Consider the following 17107-nt stretch of genomic DNA (forward strand, 5'->3'; position numbering starts at 1 on the left):
CACACCTTACTGCCAGATTCTGGAAGATAAATTCTTCAAACAGTGGTACGAGAGGATGTGGTGCTGGTCCTTCAGGAGTCACTCTCAAGCTGTCTGTCTATAAGGCCTATAAAAACCCAGTCTTCATGTACTTTATAACACTTCAGCTTGTGATTCTTATTAAGAGCAGGTCACTTTTTAGGATTCTTCACCTAACCTAAGTCTCTGAGATCCTGACACCTCACACTCCTGAAGACTCCAGGTAGGTTTCAGTACTGGGAAATGGTGGCGCTGGAGACTAAAGGGTTCCTGATGGTTTCACACTTAATTCTTCACCTTAATTCTTAATTATTTTGCAGTTAACGTGTCTTTTCTTCTCCAGCTGTTCTTGTATGACCCAGCTGACCCAATGAGCATTTCACTGTCCAATGGTCATGCTTTAACTTTGCAATTTCTAGTATTACATTAGTATTGCGTCCTTCTCATGAGTATTTAATAATTTTTGACTTTTCAGTCTGAGTTAAATCTCTTTTTTGGCTCATTTTATCTGTAAAAGAAAACCTGCCTAATAATTCTGCACACCTGAATATAAGGCATTCTTCATTTCCAGCCTTCATGAACAATTATATATCACTTATAAATGATTAAAAACAATATTAATAGTAGTTATTAAGATTGATGTGGATTGGAATTGGTAAAATGTGCTTGGAAAAAAAATATGATCAGAAAATCAACTTGCCTAATAATTCTGCACTCCCTGTATTGCAATTTTGCTAAGTCATTGAAAAGCACAGGCTCTGCGAGAGGAGGGGGAGTGCACTAATCTTCTGTGTTTGGATAAGAAGGGACACCGTGTGCAGGACTCTTGTGGCTTTTTTATGTCTCTTGCATACTGTACACCTGATTTCATTCCACTTCTGTAGGACCTGCTGGGACACTAGCTTCAAAGAGATCACTGCGGTTAAGCAGCAAGGTCTTAAGAAGTGTTGACAAGTGGAACATTGGGAGAGATTTTGTTATTACCTGCTGTTCAGTCTTGCTATTTATTGCAGTGGTTTGCTAAATTTGGTAACACTTCAGTATGGGGAACAATTCTCGCTTTTAACAAGTTGCTTATTATCTTGCATATTGGCTGTTTATTAGTAATTATAAAGAAGATATTAATGCCTTATTCTGCATGACCATATTCTACATCCCTTAATCCTACCCAAAACCTAAATTCAACAACTACAGCAACTACCTTACTAACTAATAAAGCAGTAAAGTAGGAGTTTATTGAGGGAAAAGTCATAGTTAATGAATATGTGCTACCCTAAATTTTTAACCATGCATTTTGTGCCTTATTTCAGATGATTTTTAATGAATTTTGAAACATCCCTGGATGTCTAAGAAGCTTCAAAACTCATAAAACTCTTTGCACTGGTAATTTTTAGTAAGGTTATTGTGTAGAGGTGGGAATCTTTTGGAGTCTCACAATCTTTACAATTCTCAAATTTCAATTCGGTATATGTATAGATTTAATTTTAGATCTGATTCTATACTTTGAATCTTATTTTTATTCGTTTTAACTCACAGAAATGATGGATCTAAAATCTTTTGTCCTTGAAACTTATATATAAGTAAAAGAAATGACTACAATTTGTTGATATTAAATATTACATAGGTGTAATTAATCTTGTTTTAATCTTGTTGATATATATATATATATATATATATATATATATATATATATATATATTTATATATATTTTTTTAACACCCCTATTATTGTGTAAGAAATAAATGGCCATTAAATATTGGGATGCACAATTATTTTTCAAAATTTTCAATTCATCTGTCCAGACTCAATTATTCTACAGACACATTTGTTTCTGTCCCCTAAACATTCTTGCATGTAAATCTACTTGTTTTTACTCATTTTAAGCATCTTGATTACTAACCCGAGTCAGCCAAGGCCATTTCTATGTAGTTATTATGTAGGCATATGTGTCAAACTCCACTCCTGAACACTTGCCTGGAAGGTCCTAGTAATCCTGAAGACCTTTGGTGTGTTCGATTTCAAAGTACTGCAAGAGTGATTCGAAAGCATACGGAGCCGTCTACTCTATAATCATTTTTGTGGTACTTTGATGTCATACACCGTTTGGTCTGTGCAGCGCTGCTTCAAGTTTGAACACTCTTATTGATTAGTGGGTTCAGCTGTGTTTAATTTGGGTTGGAGATTAACTCTGCAGGACAGTAGCCCTCCATGAACTGAGTTTGACCCCACTGGTGTAGGGGAACATCCTTAAAAATATATTTGCATTTGTAAACCGACAGGAAATCCACACTCAAATCCAAGGTGATCCGCAAATATACACTCTAAAAAATTCATGAAAATGGACAAACCTAGCAGTTGGGTTAAATGTTTGTCCAACGTGCTATGTTTAAAAATAATAATTTCCAACATACTTTGGGTTCATGTTAAGAAAGCAATACAGTCATTTTTAAACAACAGTTGAGTTAAATAAAACTACTCAGCAGGTTTAGGAAATATTTAACCCAACTGCTGGGTTTGTCTATTTTCAACCCAACTTAATCCAGCATTTTTTTGTGAATCTTCCAAACCATTTGTTGTTGTTGTTGTTTTCCATCTGTTTCAAGCCACAAATATTTAGATCACTTCTCTAAAGAAGAAACACAAAGATACAAAACGCAAATATTAGGGACTTGCGATCCATATACAGCACCTGTCACAGTATTTCAATCACTAAAAAAAATCTAAAATGTAATGTACTAAAACAGTGATATTAAAAGACTAAATTCAATATACTGTACACCTTATTGGTGATCCATACAATTTACAGGCAAGCAGATGAGGGCCAGAACAGCTCATAAAGGCAAAATGCTAAATTATGATTTCTTTATAATGGTTTTCTGTGGGTTTTTGCACACAGTTTTTGTGCAAAAAGATTTTTGCACATTGTGTTCACATTATGGGTTTGTCTGCTTGCCTGTGCATAGTATGTTTTGTTAATAAGGTGCATATTGAATTTGGTGTTTTAATATCACCACATTAGTACTTAGTACAAGGGCATCCTTGTTCTGCCCTCCACATATGCGTTCCTATAAAGGTGTGACATCACATGAAATCTATGAATACTAGATGCATGGCTGCTGAAATCTTTTTTGCAGACCAATATGTATATTATATATGTAACGGCTGAAATAAATATGGATGAATCTTTGTTATATGTTTAATAATCAATATAATCCTTTGTGCATCCTTATGGACATTTTTGTCTTTTTTTGTCACTTTTGTTTTTTTGATAATTTTGCCTGTGTTAATGCCAACTGCATATATTTTTTTATTTTAATATTTAACCCTCATTTCTTTTAATAAATCTATTTTACACTAGTTACAAAAATAGTTCCTCTCAGGACCTTGAGGACAAAAATGTCCCCATTGAAACCCATTAAAACTGCAATTTTTAATCTCATGGCCATTTAACTATAAAATGATGTTGTTAAAGGTGCAATATGTAAGAATTTTGCAGTAAAATATCCAAAAACCACTAAGCCAGTGTTATATATTTTGTTCACTTGAGTACTTAAAGCATCCCAAATGTTTGCAACTATTTGTAAATCGTGAGAAAATTGCAAAATTGAAAATTGCGTCATACCCGCGTTACCCTCGGTTTCCAGTTTGATCTTGTAGAAACCATGGAAACACCAAATACGCGTTAATATTTACATGTTTTAATAGGGAACAACTGTTTTGATATATTTATAGACAGAAAATTATATATATATATAATAATATACCTTTTTGTTTCACTTTTTATTTATTTTATTTTATTTTTTACTTCAACAACAATCTGTTAAGGATCTTCTTTAAAATGAGACAAAACTTAAGTCTGTTCTCCCAAACCTCAAATTTTTATGACAGATTTTGGACATTTTTGTCGTTTATGGACCTACAGTATGTGTAACTTTTTTAAATTGATGCACAAGGGTTAAAAGTTAAGAATATAAGGTCACTTTTTGACAAATTTTAACTATCATCAGGTGAGGTACTGGACCCTTTGGACATCGGTCTGACTGAGGTTCCTGCCATAAGGAAGCCCACCAAAGACAGTCCATGGAAGGAGAGTGCTGTCCTTCAACACCGCCAGCAGCTGAAGACCAAGATGAAGTACCACAAAGTAGAGGACCCTAAAGCGCCGCATGCCAAACAGGTATAATGGGGGAAAACCCAATAAAATCTCCTCTTGGAGGTTGACTCAATAGTACTGTATCTTAGATCATGTGGAATTGCAAAGGAAAGTTTATATTTGCCTCAAGTGTATATTTTCTCAGAGTGGGATAATCATTTAAGCATTCTAATGTTGTGAGCTGTAGGTAAAGTCTGAGCTGTTCCAAACTCGGACAAAACACGTTGTTCCAATTGACTTATGCTTAATAATTGTCTCTGGAGCTTATTTATCTTGGCTGAGGGCCTTGACCACAATACAGTGACTGAATCTGAGCAATCTGCAGACTTCAAATGCACAGTAACATGTGCAAAGAACTTTTTTCAGGCACAGTGCACACACACAGATGCTTTGCAGGCTGTATTTTCAGGTCTTATTTACGTTGAATAAACTTAAAACATCCACAAATGACACAAAAGCATTAGTGATTTTAATGCTGTGTGTGCATTACAGATTTTTATTTAGAAGATAGCTAAAATGTCCTTACTTGCATGTCATTAAATCATCAGCAGGGTAAAAGAAGTTCTGGGGTCAATTTGATTTTAATTTGAGAAATTATTGATTAATATGGCAGTAGCAACATAGCAACCACTATTTATGATCTATCCAAAAATTCAAACACATTTATTTACATATTTCAGAGCCAGTGTCAGCAGGAGTTGGACCAAGTGCTGGAAAGAATCTCAAAAATACCCTTCAGAGATAACAGGGGTCCGCTGGAGGACCTTTACTCCCTGCACATACCCAACTGTGACAAGAGGGGGCAGTACAACCTGAAACAGGTATTTAGTTCCCTTTCAGCAGCATCAAGTTCAAAGCAACACACATTTTTTGTAAATCTGGGTATTTGATGAATTAAATGACTTGCTGTAATCCACCTAAACCTGTTTTAATAAGCATTGTGGTTATTGTGCACGCAGGCAGCTTTTAAAGCCTGATTTTGAGAGATTACATGGAATATTTGTACCTCTTTAAAATGTATTTCACATGATAGGATCATTTGCCATAACCTTGTGTAGTCAGAGATCGTAAAAATAAATAAATACAAATTTAAAGAAATCTTACACCCAAACTGGGTTTAAAATGGACAAACCCAGTGGTTGGGTTAAATGTTTGCCCATCTCCACTTTTATTTTCTTAATCTTCAGGCTTCAGACCAACCTTAATTGATGCTGTGCCATTTTCCCCCCTTTATGAAGCTCTAAAGCAGTGGTTCCCAAACTGGGGTACGCGAGGAGACAAAAGGGGGTACGCGAACAAAATGCTGATTCGTTCATTTAATTCTACCTTAAAATAATATTAAAATCGAGCATGTATTTCTAACTTCCAAAATGTCGTAAATCCAGTACATTTAATCAAATCACCTCGTCATTTGCAGTCAAAAATTACTGTATCCACCAGGGCCGGGTCTAGTGGGGGGCTAGGAGGGGCAATGCCCCCCCAGATTTCTCTTGTGCCCCTCCAACATCCCCAGGTTACTAATTTTTTTGTGATAGCTTTCAAAATGTAAAAAATATAAAAACACTAAATTAGTTACATACGCGAATTACTATAAATATTGTGCGGTTGTATTTTTCCTTTTACAGTTCTCCCTCACAGACATGCTCAGCACTTCAGGTGCTCACTCACACCATGCTAGAATTGCCATAATTACAAGATTGCAACTTGTAAAAAGCATTCATGTCCTCATCCACATCATTTTATAAGCAGTTTTCCAAGACACACCTTCTCTGATCACTTCTCAAGACGGCCATTGACAATCACTTGAGCAGATGACATGCAGCTCCTTTATAAATGCACTCTAGTCAATATTTAAACGTGCACACACCGTTAATACATTGCTACACGATCATGGAACGCTTGGAAATTTAAAAATGTGAATTTTAAAAATGTAACTATTCTAGTAAAATATAAAATAGTTTTGCTCAGTTATGTTCAGCTCTAAAATATTCTATCAGCATATTGCGCTATTTGTTGAATAGTAGCCTATTATTTGATGTGATAACAGCTTTCAGAATCTGCAAAATATCAATAATTACAAAAATAAATAAGTGAGATCAAAATTTTTTTTTTTTTTTTTTGGCACTGCAACAAAAATGTATTATTATGAGATGTTTATAGTCCACAATATATAATAAAACACGAAAAATGAAAGAATCATGCAACCAGGTCTTCTGGTTTAAATTTCTTCAATGAACCAAGTTGTCTTCTTCCACTTTTAAATTTTACAATTATTAAAGATTTAGAGTAAATCCAAAATTCTTTCTGCAAAACAGAAAACAATGGCTTTGTTTTAAGGAACTTACATTGACTAGACATTGAATGTGTACATCTTCCATTATTATACCAAAAGTTATGTAATATTTAGAAAATAAAGTAATCAAATTAATTGTAATTTTAAGCCATTCGTATCTAAAAGTCTCTAAACAGTCCAATTAAACAGTTGTGCTAACTAAACAGTCAAAAAACGTCTCAGGTTACAGATGTAACCCTGGTTCCCTGAGTAGGGAACGAGACGCTGCGTGGTAACGCATTGGGAACCTTCTGCGTGATGTCGTCACTGAAGCACTCATGTATCTAACCAATCGCGTAGCGAGACGTCAGAGACGGGTGACGTCACGGACCAGGAAACTATAAAGCATACCCGGATGCAGAGCACGCTAGCTTCTGGATAAGTCTGAGACAAATGCTCGCAAGTATGCAGGGGGTACGGCAAGAGACGCAGCGTCTCGTTCCCTACTCAGGGAACCAGGGTTACATCTGTAACCTGAGACGTTCCCTTTCGTGGGAACTGTCGACGCTGCGTGGTAACGCATTGGGAACGCTATCCCAACTGTGCCGTAGCGGCAAATACTTGCCAGGTTATCTTGGCAGAACTGATGACCCCGGAGTGGAGCCGACATCAAGGTTATAAAACCTTACAAACGTGTGCTGACATGACCAGCCAGCCGCGTCACAAATGTCACCGATGGAGACACCTGACATCAAGGCTTTTGATGCCGCCATACCCCGCGTAGAATGGGCACGGACATTCAGAGGAGAAGGCTGTCCGGCCGCATCATATGCAAGTGTGATGGCCTCGACCACCCACTTGCTCATCCTCTGCTTAGATGCAGGGCCCCCTTTCTTAGGGGACCCATAACAGACAAAAAGCTGGTCAGTCTTACGCCACAGGGCAGCTCTGTGGACGTAAGTATCCAAGGCCCTCACAGGGCAGAGCAGATTTAGTTTTTCCTGATCCGAAGATTTAAAAGGAGGAGGGCAGAAAGCCTGGAGCACAATGGGACCTGGAACGTGGGTAGGTACCTTAGGGACATAGCCCGGTCTAGGATGCAGGAATGTAGGCCACCTACAAGGGGAATATGAAAGGCAGATATAGCCGCAACGTAAACCTTTAACGTTGAAGGGGATAGGCCCTCCGAGAACTTTTCTTGGAGAAATGTAAGCACGTGGCTAATAGAGGCGTGGACAGGGTCCACATTAATACGTCTGCACCAGGCAGAGAACAGATTCCACTTGTATAAATAAAGCTTCCTCGTGGCGGGAGCTCTGGAGTTTAATATGGTCTCCACAACCTCGGTTGGGAGACCAGCATCTACGAACCTGGCCCCCTCAGAGGCCAGGCCCATAGTTTCCATAATTCTGGGCGGGGGTGTATTATCCGACCGCCCGCTTGTGACAGGAGGTCCTGTCTGAGGGGAAGCTCCATTGGGGAGCCGTCTAGTAGGGACACTAGGTCCGAGAACCAAATTCTGGTTGGCCAAAAGGGAGCCACCAGTATTAGGCTGACCCCCTCCCGGCGTACTTTCTCCAGAACTCCCGGGAGCAAGGCGATCGGGGGAAATGCATACAGACGCCGCCTCGGCCACGTCTGTACCATGGCATCCAGCCCCAGAGGTGCTGGATGGGTGAGGGAGTACCAGAGTGGACACTGGGTTGACTCTCCCGAAGCAAATAGGTCGACTTCCGCTCGACCGAAATTTTTCCATAGGAGATCCACCACTTCTGGGTGAAGTCTCCACTCCCCGGGCCTCGGGCCCTGCCTCGACAGGGCGTCTGCTCCCATATTTTGGCGCCCTGGGATGTAAGCTGCTCTCTTGGGCCCACAGGAGGATCTGACGGGCCAAGTAATAAAGTTGGCGAGACCGCAAACCCCCCTGATGATTTATATAGGCGACCACAGCAGTGTTGTCCGTGCGGACCAACACATGATGGCCTCTCAGGTCTGGGAGAAAGTGTTTCAATGCCAGAAACACCACCATCATCTCCAGCCGATTTATGTGCCAGGAGAGCTGATGGACCTCCCATGAGCCCTGAGCTGGATGGCCACTCATGATCGCCCCCCAGCCCGTGAGGGAAGCATCTGTCGTAAGCATTACGCGACGACCAGAAGTCCCCAGCACGGGTCCCTGGGACAGGAACCAGGGATCTTTCCACATGACCAGAGCACGAAGGCATCGTCGTGAGACTTTGATCATGCGAAAAGGATTTCCCCTCGGGGAGAATCCCCTGGTCCTGAGCCACCACTGTAAGGGTCTCATGTGCAGGAGGCCAAAAGGTATCACGTTGGACGCAGCTGCCATCAGACCCAACAGCCTCTGGAACTGTTTTACAGTGAGTGACTGGCCTAACTTCACCCCTTTCATAGCCATAAGAATGGCACTCACCCGGGCGGGAGACAGATGTGCCCGCATCGTGGTGGAGTCCCAAACTACCCACAGATAAGTGATAGTTTGAACCGGAACTAGCACACTCTTTTTTGCGTTGAGCCTCAGCCCAAGCCTCTCCATTTGACGCAGAACAACATCTCGATGCTGGACTGCCAGTTGCTCTGACTGAGCTAGAATCAACCAATCGTCGATGTAATTCAGCACGCGGATGCCCTGAAGCCTTAGCGGGGCCAGAGCCGCATCCACGCACTTCGTGAATGTGCGGGGTGATAACGATAGGCCAAACGGAAGAACCTTGTACTGGAAAGCTTCGCCCCCGAAAGCAAACCTGAGGAACTTCCTGTGAGAAGGATGGATGGACACATGAAAGTATGCATCTTTCAGGTCTATCGCCACAAACCAGTCCTCGGACCTGATCTGTGGGATAATCTGTTTGAGTGTAAGCATCTTGAACTTGAGCTTCTGGATTGAGCGATTTAACACGCGTAAATCTATGATAGGACGTAGTCCTCCATCCTTCTTTGGAACAATGAAGTAACGGCTGTAGAAGCCTGACAGCTTGCTGGGAGGAGGGACCCTTTCTATAGCTCCTTTTTGCAAGAGTGTCATAACCTCTTGTTCCATCACCAGAGACTGCTCGGGGGTCACCACTGTGGGAAGGACCCCATTGAATATGGGCGGGCGAGACCCGAACTGTATTCTGTAACCCTTTTCTATCATGAGCAGCACCCAATTTGATATATTTGGAAGTAGTTTCCACTCTGCCAAAAAATCTACTAAGGGAACCAGTCTCTCGAGACTGGTCTCTGGTGTTTTTTGAGCACTTGGCTCGGTGATCTGACACGGTGCGCCGGCAGACAACCGAATCAAGTGGCCGGCCCTCCTCGAAGGACCGGCGGGGACCGCCGTGCCCTGACGCACACTGGGTGGCAGGGTTGACGGACTGTCCCCCTGAGGGTGCCGAAGGGAAGCGGGGATTAGATGTATTTTTTCCCGGCTTCCTCCGGAGGGGACCACCCTCATTGGGTCCTGACCCACAGATGTCAGGACCGCTTTGAAGCCTTCCTGGCGATGATAACAGCCCGCAGGTCCGTTTTACCCTTGGAAGGCTTCTTATGAGCGGACCGACCCGGTCCCCAAGCTGTTTGTGGGGGAGCTCGAGTGGCCACGCTCACTTTCTGTTGCGCTCTGTGGTGCGCTGAGGAGCTCGTGGACGGCCGAGGCTGCTCCCGCTCAGCAGCCTCGGGGGGAATAGAGCGGCGGGGGATGAACCTCTGGAACGCCGCTGATTGTTTTTTTGCCTCCTGGAACCTCTCGACGACTGTATTTACAGCGTCGCCGAAGAGGCCCGCAGGGGACAGCGGCGCGTCCATAAGGGCAGCTTTGTCTCGCTCCCTTATGTCCGAGAGGTTCAGCCACAAATGTCTCTCCGTAGCCACTTCTTTGGCCGTCTCCTTGGTGGCACGGAGAGCGAGATCAGTTGCCATCCTGATCTCTTGAATACAATCATAAGTGGCCTCCCCGCTCTCATCAATCTCCCCCAGCAGGTCTGCTTGATATGCTTGAAGCAGCGACATGGTGTGTAGACATGCCGCCGCCTGACCTGCTGCCGTGTATGCTTTGCCCACCAAGCTTGATGTTGTTCTTAAGGGCTTGGTGGGCAACGTCGGGGCTTTTAGTGACGATGCCGACTCGGGCGAGAGATAGCCCGCAAGCGTCTCTTCAACCCGGGGCATCGCCGCATAACCGTGCCGTTTCAACCCCACTATATTACTATATACAGACGTTTGGGGGCTGAATACGCGGTGCTGCACGGGCCTTTTCCACGACCTCGACACCTCGGTGTGGAGGTCCGTGAAAAACGGCAAACCCCGACGCTGGGGTAGCGACCGAGCGGGCAGAAAGCGCTCATCTAGCTTACTTTTTGGTTTCGGTTCTGCCCGCTCTGCTGGCCAATCAATCTTTAACTTGGCCACAGCCCTGGTCACTACCTCCAGGAGCTCCTCATATGCTGGGGAAGAGGATGGCGGGTCCTCTTCCCCAGTCTCGACGCTCACCACATCAACCTCCTCGGAGGAAGAGAGGTGAAGCGCCGGTGTCTCTCTCCGGGGGGAAGAAACCGCAACGCGTGCTTCCGCCGCCTGAGAAGAGACACTGGGGCTGGCGGGTAAAGGGCGAGATAAGGCTGGGCCCGTCTCAACCCCCTCCGCCAGCTCCATCTGCGAGCCCCACGACAGTAGCCGGCGCTGCGCCTCAGCAGCAGCAGGACCCGACCCGCGGGGAACGCTCGCCGAGGCACCCTCCTCGAAGAGTGCTCGGCGAGATCTCAACACTCTGAGGGTTAGTCTCTCGCAATGCACACAGACAGCTCCCTCGAGAGCTGCCTGGGCATGCTCAAGCACCAGACAAAAAACGCACATATCATGTGTGTCCCCGTCAGGAATGTATCTGGGGCAGGGATGCACACACTTCCTGAAACGTTTTTCCTCCGCCATTACAATTGTCTTATTTCTATATATATATATATATATATGTGTGTTTGTGCAACTCTTGTCCTCAGACGAAGAGATATTGTAATGATACGGGACAAACAACACCAAATAAGACAGGCAAGATAACATAGAGCGCTTTGTTGAAGACACAGAAGCTAGCGTGCTCTGCATCCGGGTATGCTTTATAGTTTCCTGGTCCGTGACGTCACCCGTCTCTGACGTCTCGCTACGCGATTGGTTAGATACATGAGTGCTTCAGTGACGACATCACGCAGAAGGTTCCCAATGCGTTACCACGCAGCGTCGACAGTTCCCACGAAAGGGAAACAAATGTTTCAATTTCAGAATTACAGAAAGTACTTTTGTGATTAGCTAATATTAAATTTGAAGCTGTTATTAATCATAAAAATCTGAAAAATGGAGTTAACTGTTTAGTAGTTAAAAGGGCTACCCCTTTTCATAAACTTATGAATCATAAATCATATTATGCTGCCCCACCAAGTTTTCGAAATCACGCAATCCTAGAACCGGGCCTGGTATCCACCATAGACTGTAAAACAAGCAGCATGCAAATGATAGATTGTGTGCAGATTCTGCTGCCTTAAATCGCGCTAAATTACTGTCGTTTTCGACAATGCACCTTTGTAAAAGTAGAGATTTAGCACTTACTCGCATGAAGAACAAGTATAGACACAGATAATGGATTAAGTTCGATTTAAGACTCAAACTTTCTCCGATACAAAAACATACCTTGTGTGAGTTGATGATAACGAGCAAGAATGCAATTGTTCCCAAATATCCACATGACTGCAAACATGACATTATTATACAACAGGTCAAAAAATAAAACGTATTTTAAACACAGCACTGCCAGTATTTACTCTATTTTGCAGTGAAATAATAGTTTTAACAAAAACCACAGCAGAACCACAACACACGTCTTTGAACGAATCGTGAGAGTCGATGATTCAATGCTTCGTTACTGAATGAATGACTCGATGACTCACTCATAAAAACAGTGACTTGCTGCCACCTACTGGCGGTTTTAGTTTACTGTTTAAAAGTTTTACTTAGTTTTACCATCATTGCATATTTCTCTATTGGACATTTTTTATTTAAAACATTATTTATTTTATAAAGTTATTCATTAAGCTAAAAAAACAAATGCACTGGAAAATCAATTTAGGGGGCAAATATTGTCCCTTAATGGAAAAGGTGTGACTGCAGTCGAAGTGGAAGAGAAGGGGTACGCAGAAGGATGGTAATCCCTTCAGGTGGTTCTCCATGCTAAAAAGTTTGGGAACCACTGCTCTAAAGTTATATAAATGTTGAAAGATTTAATAAACTGTCCTCATTCACTTCCATTGTAAGTGCATATTAAAAGAAAATACATTGAGGATTAGTTCACTTTCCTGATAATTTACTCTCCTCCATGTCATCCAAGATGTTCATGTCTTTCTTTCTTGAGTGGAAAAGAAATAAAGGTTTTTGAGGAAAACATTCCAGGATTTTTCTCCATATAGTGGACTTCACTGGGGTTCAACGGGTTGAAGGTCCAAATGTCAGTTTCAGTGCAGCTTCAAAGAGCTCTACATGATCCCAGACGAGGAATAAGAGAAACCATCAGCCATTTTTTTATAAAAATTAAAATGTATATACTTTTTAACCACAAATGCTCGTCTTGCACTGCTCTGTGATGCTCCACGCATGACGTAATCATGTTGGAAAGGTCACGCATAACGTAGGCAGAAGTTCATTTTCTCCTCCAACTTCAAAATCGTCCGTCATTGTTGTTTTACCTTTTCTTGTAAAGGCCGTTTGACCTTTCCAACATGATTACGTCATGCGTGGAGCATCTCAGAGCAGTGCAAGACGAGCATTTGTGGTTAAACAGTATATAACTTTTTATATTTTTTTTATAAATTGACCATTGGTTTCTCTAGATGAGACTCTTATTCCTCGTCTGGGATCATGTAGAGCTCTTTGAAGCTGCACTGAAACTGACATTTGGACCTTCAACCCGTTGAACCCCAGTGAAGTCCACTATATGGAGAAAAATCCTGGAATGTTTTCCTTCATTTCTTTTCCACTGAAGAAAGAAAGACATGAACATCTTGGATGACATGGAGGAGAGTAAATTCTGAAATTGTCTCTTGTAAAGGTTTGTTCTAAAAACGTATGTGGACTCTTCCGTGTGTTCCAGTGTAAGATGTCAGTGAACGGGCATCGTGGCGAGTGCTGGTGTGTGAATCCACACACAGGGAGACCCATCCCCACCTCTCCACTGATAAGGGGCGATCCCAACTGCAGCCAGTACCTCGATGGCCTAGAGATGGACCCCTCTGTGGACCCTCAAAACTAAAAATATCCTGAACCTGTCTTGACCTTCAAGCCTACAAACCCACAACCCCAAAGAGAGTGTTTCACACCCTCTAAACAAGCTACAAATATACCTTGTGTGTTTATACATTTTTTTTGCGCTTGTAGATTTAAGATGGTTTGAAACAGTGTTGTTGCAGTTAAAGTACTGATATAACTGAACTGATAGTACTTAAATTAAATCCAAATGATGACATATGACCAGAGGACTGATAATACTACTTTTCTGTAGGGAATTAACTAGAACTGTAAACTTATCTTTAACACTTTTACATACTCAGTATGTCTCTTGTGCTAATCATAATGTGTACGGTTGTATTTCTCTCATGTTGCTGGTGCTATTAGTTTCGATACACTTCTCTCATACGAGGAAATGCCAAGGTAGGGGTTTTTTACTGGATTAGGACAGTTGCGAGCTAGTTCCTTACCTTAAATGATTTAGAGAAATAAAATATACAAGGGTGCTTATGAAGTCTTAAAAAAATTCCTGATGTATGCAAATAAAAGTTTTTTGTGAATGCATCGGGAGTATTCAAGCCATTTAGTACCCGGGCTGCATCCGAAATCACATACTCTCTTGAGTAGGTACTGAATCACAACCACTAAAAAAAGTATGTTCTATATAGTATGAGTGTGTGTAGTATGAATATAATCTGGACGTGCTACATTCACCATGTTGTGACCTACCAGCGTCAGCTGATTCACAAATCCTCTCCTGTGGCCTCATGGGATACAGTAGGGCATCCAGGTACTTTTTTTATGAATACTGTGAATTTGGACATACTTATTTTGTCACATACTGCCTACTATACAGTAAAGAAGTATGAGCTTTCAGATGCAGCCCAACACTACACATTTATACTAATGCAGTTGATGTTCTGTTACGAATGCATGTCACTGCTGACATCTGGTGGTCACACTAAGGAAGAGAAAATATAATTATAATTACTGCATAAAATCTCATTGAAGAAGTGTTGAATAGATTTAACACAGAGAGCTGTTCACTAACTATTTTAACTTAACATTGTGATTTACTTTGTGCAAATTTTATACACAATTCAACCTTTCTGTTAGGTGTCATTGTCACTTGCTCTTTTGGACCCTATGTTTTACATGTACACAAATAAAGAAGTATTTCAAGGTATTATTCGTAATAAGAATCATAAGTGTACTAAAACTGAAATATATATATATATATATATATATATATATATATATATATATATATATATATATATATATATATATATATATATGGGTCAGAGACATTTAGCCATTTAGATGTCCACATCAATAGAAATTTACAAAAGTGATATTATACATAGAAAGCAAGTAAAATGCAAGTAAAACGTCCACTTTTAAGGTTTCATATAAGTTTTGGGAGAATAAAGTGTCAAAATGTGGGTGAAATAATGTTCCATTGTCATTCAGTGCAACACTTTTTTTTGCATTGCATTTTAAATGAGTAAAAAAAAAAACAACTTGCTGACAAATGAGGAAAACCCAGGATAGTGGAAAAGTTTAAATTAAAATTTAAATTACAAGTAATTAGCATTTGGGGTAAAAGTAATAAGTCTTTAATATGGCGTAAATAGATTTTTGGTGTAAATATCCCTGACAAGATTGTTACACTGAATGATGTTTTAGTGTGTGTCTTCTGTAAATCATGCTAAAAATGTATGATATTTAATTTTTGCTCAGAAAACAAACAAACAAATTAAACAGGACCCAATGTGATGTACTGAAAAACAATTCAAAGCTGTTTTACACTTATTGTTTTGATGCTTGAAAACCCTTTTTTGTCTTTGACCCATATATATATATATATATATATATATATATATATATATATATATATATATATATATATATATATATATATATATATGCACATATATAGGTATATAGGTCAAAGATGAAAAAGGATAATTTATCATATATAGAACATAAATATATAAAAAAAAAATTTTTTTTATAAAAGTAGAATATAAATTGTGGTGCACCGATGAAATATTGAAACTCCTCCCCTCAGTGTTCTCATCTCAAACTATATTTGATAGGTACAGGACACAAACAAATAAAAACAGAGTTTCTGTTCTTGTATCTGAATATCTTTATATTTATATATTTATTAAATAAATGTTTTGTCTTTACAAAAGAGACAAAAATAAGAGTACATAAATTACATGGAGAATAAATATTGCACAAAGATTTTTAGTTGTCATACAAAGAATTTAACCACCCATATTAGTTGATTTGGGCCCAGCTTAAAGGATTAGTTCACTTTCAAATGAAAATGTCCTGATAATTTACTCACCCTCATGTCATCCAAGATGTTCATGTCTTTCTTTCTTCAGTGGAAAAGAAATGAAGGTTTTTGAGGAAAACATTCCAGGATTTTTCTCCATATAGTGGACTTCAATTGGCCCCAAACGGTTGATGGTACAAATATCAGTTTCAGTGCAGCTTCAAAGGGCTTTAAACGATACCAGACGAGGAATAAGAGTCTTATCTAGCAGTCATTTCCTAAAAAAAAAAAAAAATTTAACCATAGATACTCATCTTGAACTAGCTCTCTTCTTCTTCTTCTCTATTAGAATTCCGGCAGTGTAGACACTGTTAAGTGTATTACTGCCCTCCACAGGTCAAAGTTTGAACTACTTGTTATATACTTGCACTGGCATATTGGATATGACAATTTAGTTCAAACTTTGACCTGAGGAATGGTTAAAACGTATATAATTTTTTTTGTTTGTTTTTTTTTTTTTTGAAAATGGCTGATGGTTTCTCTAGATAAGACTCTTATTCCTCGTCTGGGATCATGTAGAGCTCTTTGAAGCTGCACTGAAACTGACATTTGGACCTTCAACCCGTTGAACCCCAGTGAAGTCCACTATATGGAGAAAAATCCTGGAATGTTTTCCTCAAAAACCTTCATTTCTTTTTGACTGAAGAAAGAAAGATATGAACACCTTGGATGACATGGAGGAGAGTAAATTATCAGGAAATTTTAATTCGAAAGTGAATTAATCCTTTAAGTGAGCTGTTATACAATTAAAATGAATTAAAAGTTTAAACTGAAAAAGTTATGGAAAAATGGCCAGTTTTTATTTGTTTACACACATTATTAGATAGGTACGAATCCTTAGCCGAATCCTTTCCATGTCACTCAATAGTAAGAAGAGGGATATTGTCCTTTAAAAACCTCACAGAAACTTTGAACTGCGAGTCAATCTGGTTTACTTCTAAAGCCAATGCTGATGACAGAGGACTTTCTACAATTCTGAACGTCTGTCAGCCTCTGTTCTGACACCAAGTCACACATGCAATGCAAATAATCTCATAAGCACAAAAA

The 17107-nt window shown here is 40.3% G+C and overlaps 1 protein-coding gene across 1 annotated transcript in view; it reads left to right on the plus strand.

The window, feature by feature from the left end:
- The window catches only part of igfbp2a (insulin-like growth factor binding protein 2a), a 36365-nt gene extending 21477 nt beyond the window's left edge, over nucleotides 1-14888 (plus strand). Inside the window, exons 2-4 of the mRNA XM_067373368.1 lie at nucleotides 4027-4196; nucleotides 4853-4993; nucleotides 13577-14888. Coding sequence (XP_067229469.1) covers nucleotides 4027-4196; nucleotides 4853-4993; nucleotides 13577-13735 — 470 coding nt within the window. The 3' untranslated portion in view covers nucleotides 13736-14888. The remainder of the gene's footprint in view (nucleotides 1-4026; nucleotides 4197-4852; nucleotides 4994-13576) is intronic.
- The last annotated feature ends 2219 nt before the right edge of the window (nucleotides 14889-17107 follow it).

This window comes from Chanodichthys erythropterus, chromosome 21 (assembly GCF_024489055.1).
Source record: "Chanodichthys erythropterus isolate Z2021 chromosome 21, ASM2448905v1, whole genome shotgun sequence".
Taxonomy (NCBI): Eukaryota; Metazoa; Chordata; class Actinopteri; order Cypriniformes; family Xenocyprididae; genus Chanodichthys; species Chanodichthys erythropterus.